The sequence below is a fragment of the Guyanagaster necrorhizus genome (genome assembly GCF_019112545.1).
Source record: "Guyanagaster necrorhizus MCA 3950 unplaced genomic scaffold BT62scaffold_75, whole genome shotgun sequence".
Lineage (NCBI taxonomy): Eukaryota > Fungi > Basidiomycota > Agaricomycetes > Agaricales > Physalacriaceae > Guyanagaster > Guyanagaster necrorhizus.
In genome coordinates, this window is record NW_025064954.1 from 36807 (window position 1) to 43470 (window position 6664).

General features: G+C 40.2%; 1 protein-coding gene across 1 annotated transcript; it reads right to left on the reverse strand.

Moving 5' to 3' along the window:
* Positions 1-977: 977 nt before the first annotated feature.
* Positions 978-1232, reverse strand: BT62DRAFT_913764 (uncharacterized protein; the record flags this gene model as incomplete). Its single annotated transcript, XM_043183894.1, has 1 exon — positions 978-1232. A coding segment is annotated over one exon (255 nt), but the record flags the coding sequence as incomplete, so codon positions are not given.
* Positions 1233-6664: the final 5432 nt, after the last annotated feature.

Sequence of the window (6664 nt, forward strand, 5' to 3'; positions counted from 1 at the left end):
GAATGGGCATGAATGACTGCAAACCGGTCAAAATGCCTATAGACCCGAATGTACAGCTAGAGAAAATTCTGACAGAAGACTCACGAGGTGTTGACACAGCCACCAGGCAATATTACCATACTGGTGCCAGATCACTAATGTATGCAGCCAATGGATCCCAGCCCGACATTGCACATGCTGTCACCGAATTAAGCAAGTATGTGCAGAATTCGGCTGCTGAGCATGTCACAGCCTTGAAGCGAGTTTTCCGCTATCTGAAGGAAACTCTAGACTTTGGAATCACATATGGGGGGACTATGGATGAGCTGATACCTTATTCAGACTCAGACTGGGGAGAAGACAGAACAGATAGAAGATCAACATCTGATTATATCTGTACCTATGCAGAGGGAGCTGTTACTTGGAGTTTAAAGAAACAGCCCACTGTAGCCTTATCCACTATGGAAGCAGAATATATGGCCTTTGCACACACAACCTGGGAAATAATTTGGCTATGAGCACTCTTAACCGAATTAGAATTGTCACCTTATGAAGTGACGACTATTTTCATCGACAATCAATCAGCAATCAAATTCGCCAAGAACCCTATATTCCATGCTTGATCAAAGCATATAGACATACAGCACCACTTTGTTCATGAGCGTATAGCTTCAAATGAAGTCAAAGTTCAGCACTGTGCATCAGAAGAGAACTTAGTGGATATATTCACTAAAGGCCTACCAAGACCATTACATGAGTATTTATCTGCAGGTATTCTAGGAACTCGGAATTGAGGGGGAGTGTTGGGATAGCAATCCTGAGCAAGTACAAGAATGTACTTGAAGATATGATGCCAGTCAGTAGCAGCTGACTTGGATCATGATCTGGACTTATTTAGTATCTCATAGAAAGATCTCAAAGTAATATGAAATGTATTTAAGTAGAACGTTTCTCTCTCGAGAGGCTAATTCTAGTTCTCTGTTACATTACTCTGCTCTCTACTTACAACAGCACTGAGCATTCCAGATCACTTGAGCTGATGAGGAGATTACTAATTGGTAGAATCGTTCTTTTCCGCTGTCTCTCTTCCCATTGGAGGCTTTGAAAACTGAGATGGCACATGATAGGATCTTGGCCATGTCCAGAGATTGCCATGGTATCTTGCATTTGTTTAGGAGCAATTTGGTGAGTTCCCAGACTTCTTTTTGTCCCGAAGATGAGCACGATGTCATTATATGTACCATGTTTTCCAGTTCATTATTACAGTGTTTGCAGTGTTTGCAGTGTCCTCATTCATGGTATTGGGGTCCGAAATGCAACCATTTTGTACCTATCCTGTAGGCATCATGCATCGTCATCCACAGAAGGTATCTTGTGTTGTGGTCTGTATCCCTATGTTGCAGAGACTTCTATAATGCGGCGTCAGTAGGCTTAACCCTGAATGATTCTAGCACTCCTTGTTGGGCTATTTTTATGTTCTCTGCTGTCTTTCTGCGAGGGAGAATGTCGAGAGCACCAGTTGACACCCTCTATCAGGTTATTCGGATGATGGTTATTCTTAGGTATATTCAGTAGTGCGATCGCTAGTACATAAAGATTTTTTTTCCTTCGACATACCTCAGTCTTCTACACATATTCGAGTGGAGACTGAGGTATGTCTTTCTTACTTTACTGATTGAAATATTACTTACAATACGTAGTTAGTTGTTTATTAACAGGTTCTGCAGCCCTTTTGTGCTCAAACCTCAGATTCTGATCCTAACAACTGCACTCAAAATACCTTGAAGACTCAAAACCATAAAAGTGAAAGCTTGAGACCATAGATTGTGGCCCTTGTATAACATTGCTCAAAATTTGAAAACTATTGGACCTCTATAAAATTTTCAACATCAAGAAAGAATATCTATGACAATGAACTCATCAGTCTTACCATTCAAGCTTGAAGCAGAAGAGAAATTTAATGGAGAGAACTGGGCATCATGGGAGATATTGATGATAGCTGAAGGAGGACCACATGGCCTGGTTAATTATTGGGAAAATAAGGTATCACCAACAGCATCCAGCTTGATTTTATTGCCTGCAACTGGCCTAATGAGCCTTAATCCCCTTGATCATGAATATGCCCAATGTGAGAGCATGACTCTCTCTTCAATCATTCAAAACATCACTGACCCATTTGGGTTTGGCCTTGACCCCAGAGAAAAATCACATGAAGCCTAGACAAAATTGCAGAAGGAGTATGGAGCTCACTCTGACATTATTTGAAAGAGACAAGAGGATATTCTACAAGCAATGAAGTTCCAAGGTGGGAAAAAGGTGACAGGAGATGATGGACATGTCAAAAAGATAAGATGCTTACTAAAGGAAGTGAATGATGCTGGAGCAGTAATCAAAACAGACACTTTTGTGACAATATTGATAGACTTATTCCTAGAGTCTTAGAATCCAGTCATTAGTATCCTGCATGGCAAGTCAGATATTGTCAAGATAATTGCATGATTTGCTGCATATGAAGATTGTGTAAGCAGATGAGATGACCAGACCATGAACTTGACCTTGATAAACTTATCAAACCAAGCACTCCATGCATCAATTGTAATACTCACCCAATAAATCCAGAGCATAAACACTACTACTCATCATGAAAAACCATCTAATAGACACTTCCATGAGGCAAATGAGAATTGCAAAAGCATAGGCCATACTATTAAGGAGTGCTGGAAAATCAGGGGAGGAAAACAGGGTCAATATCCTTCTTAGTAGAAAGAAAAATGTGATATACTACTACCAGCATCATTGGTGCATCTTGCACAGTCTATGGTCATTATAGACCCAGATATAAGCATCTCAACCTCCATCTATGCACTTCATGCTAACAAAAAAAATGTTGAAAGGATCTGAAAGAATTTGAATAGCTAAAGAAATGAATGAGTTAAATCTATTAAAGTTATTTAGTGATTCTAGTGTGACTATGCACTTCATCAAACAGAGAAACACTTTTTTGAACTATATCCCACTTGAAAACTATGCTGGAGAGTCCTTAAAGGCTGGCATGAACCTGTGAATTGCTGGAACTGAGAGAGTTGTCTTTACAACTGAGAAAAACAATGTTATAGTGCTGAACAAGACATTACATTGTCCAGATATATCAGCCAACTTAATTTCAGTGTTGAGGCTTGACAAAGATGGTTGAGCTGTAATATATGTGAAGGAAAAAGTTAGCTTTATGAGGCCAGACAGTGAAGAAAAATTCACAGAGATATTGAGTAGAGATTTGTATATGATTAATGTTATGATTTTTACTATTTTCTTTACTTTTCACCCCTATTTATGCTTAGTCAGAGTGCCTAGGTCAGTGCTTAGGACCATGGGACAATCTTGGTCAGTACAACAACTATTGTCCTATAACACATAGTGACACCCTGACAATAAGACAATCTCCCTTTTGTAGGTAACTATGATGCTCTAGGACAATAGACACTATAACACAGACATTCACAATTAGCAGTACTCTATTTATCTAGCAGACAAATGGTATATAAGTAGTGTAGGCAGTGCCATGTATTTCTAGTCTTAAACTATTCTTAATTCTACCATTCTATCTCAAGTCAACTAAAGCATTGACTTTGAGGTATAATACTATCTTTTATATATAGTAAACTCAAGTGTGATTGTACAAATACAATACAGTACTTGTTTATCATGTGGTCATAGTCATATGTCATCTGGGCCTAACAATGAGTTTGAGACTTCTATTTCCCTTTTCTTATGCTCATTATAAGTGAAGAAAACTGAATGCCTGCTATTAATATTACAACTACCAATCTTACTGATGACTTCTTTAAACTATTAGCTTTCATCATTGGAACACTTCTTGATTTGTTTGTGATCATTCAACTTTACTATGGACATCAATCAGTTACTGCTTGGATAGTCAGACACTATCAGTCCTTTAGATAGATTTAACAGATTCTATGCAATGTCACCCTCAATCACCCCCTCTATGATATCTCTCCCTCTGCCTGAGCCTCCTTTCAGCCTATGTTTGGAACTATATCTGAGGCTGGACTTAGTCACATGAATGAAAGATGTGCTGAGGAAGAAGAAGAACCCCAATCAGCAGATGGATCCTCTCAAACAACTAGCAGATGCAGTGAGCATCAAAACACAGGGTTCAGGAACCCCTGAGTCCTGCTGCACCTCTCTGCAGTCTCTAACTACAAAGATGAAGACCTCTCTAATGACTTCTTTGAGGAGTCACCATCCCCTGACCCTTCTACCACTTCTTATGAGCTCAGCATTAGAGACCATGCCAGAGACTCCATTAATGAAGTTGTAAGACTTGCAGAAAGAGGCTCCAGATATATCATCCCTCATGAAAGTCCCATTCCCTTGACCTCTAGTCCTTTTCCCTCAACCTCCAGCCACTTGGAAGAAACTGGTGGCCACTATGCCACAAGAATGGAGGTTGAGCAGTAGGAAAGAGAAGGCTATGACCTCTCTGAGAAGAAGCAGGAGTGTCTTGAGCAAGAAGCTGATAAGGAGGCTGACTGTCTCAAGCAGGAAGCTGACAAAGCATACTACAATGCCCAGTACAGACAGCAGGCCAGAGAGCAGCAAGCAGTGGAGTGGGGCTCAGCCCCTCTTGAACACTATGGATTATATGAAGGAGGAAAAGGAGATTTATACTACTAAGAAGATGCAGGAACATTCCTGACATTAACTGCTGAGCAGGCCCAGCAAATCAGGCTTGCTAACTCTCTGCCCTCTAGCCCTATTAACAGCAGCAACAGCAGTTTCTGAGAGTGGGGATCAGACAATGAGAACAGTCCATAGTCTGCTGACTGCTAGGCTGATGCTCAGATCCTCACTGCAGATGAGGTCAGAAATTTTGATGATGATTATGAGTCCTCACCCCTCACCTATGAAGAAAGTACCAGAAGCAACAACTCCCTCTTTTTTGATGCTAGTTCTATCTTCAACAGGTATGGGGTTCAGATTCCTCCTGAGATCAGAGTCTCTGAATGAGCCCTCCAATGATTCTTACATAGATATATTGCTGCTCTTTTCCTCAATGATGAGTTCTATGGTGACTTCTACTGATATAGTGAGGGAGTGGAGAGAGAGAGTGTGTGGTGAAGGAACTAGAAGGCTGGCAGAGCTGGACTCTTTCAACTTAGCTGGCAGCCTTTTACTTGAACCATCAGTATCACTACTCAAACTCAAACTAACAGGAAGCTCCTCAGCAATAGTATGAGCCTCTGAGCTATCTATCTACAATCTGTCTACTGACTACCTTGAGGAGAGCAAGGTGGATGATGAGGATGAGGAGGATGTCTCTAATGAGATTAACACCTGGTTCCAGAACACTGATGAGAAGATGCTTAAAGAAGAAATAAACTAAAATCGACAGAAGAAATTTAAGGAGCTGTACTAGGAGGAGATGGCCTCACTATGGAAGAACATTAGTTGGCTAATGATGCTACTAGGAAGGAGGTATCTAAACACAGATGATGAAGAGAAAGGACATTTATTGCAATACATGGCTACTGACTATGCAATCTATATTTATAACAGGATACATTCTGAAGATCAGTTGAAGGCCTTGCTGTCTTATTAATATGAGATTCAACTGATGCTGAACACACCATTAATATCACTAAGATGGGCTGAATACATTGTCCTCTCAGTTTGAATCATCAGCAGCTGACCCTCACATATCATGATAGCTAGCTGAGAAGCTGCTATCTAGATCAGTTGGCCTAAGTCTCAAGAATCTCTACAACCCATCAGATTCTGAAACTCTTAGACTGGCTATAGGAGCTGACTACTCACTAGCACAGGACAAAACTTGGCAGATAAAACAGCAGAAGATGATGATTCTGAATCCATATGACTTGGATTTATGATCTGAAACAGATGCATTGTACAGAAGAAGGCACATCCAGAAGAAAGTCCAGTAGCTGATGATGGATCCCTGCATTCACTCTCAGGACCACTGGCCAAATGGAAGCACCCTCCCTTCAATGAATACTCTAATCCTATAGTCACATTATCTCAGAATACTGCTATGCTTTAATGCAAATCCAATCTCCTCTGTATATCATGACTCTTTAAGGGCATATCAGATGATATTGATCAGTTCCTGATCAATTATGAACAATACTTTGAGGTGTACACTATATATCTCAGATCAGACATAAACAAGATGGCCTTTGTCATCTTCTACTTCAAAAGCAAGGCTAAATGCTGGTGGATCTTGATTGCTCCAACCTTACATTCCAACACCTGCCAACACTATTGCTACCCATCCTGGATCATCTTCAAACAGATGGTCTGAGATAAATTTGTCAATCCAGCTGTTTAAGAAGTCTATAAGAACAAGATGAAGAAGCTCTGCATAAGTGACAAAGTTGCCAGCAAGTACTTTGATAAACTAGAGAGGCTAGAAACATTGGCAGAAGTATAGAAGAGCATCAATAATAATAGGTGAATAGTTGAGTACCTTAAAATAAGAGTACCTCTGTCCTACATCAGCATAATCTTCAACATTGAGACCAATATACTAAAAGGCTATGACATATAGAAGGCTAGGATCATGGAAATAAATAAAGAAAGGCTGTGGCAGAAGGCAGCTAATATAGAGATTACAGTTGAACAGAAGAAGCTCCATCAGACCAGAAAT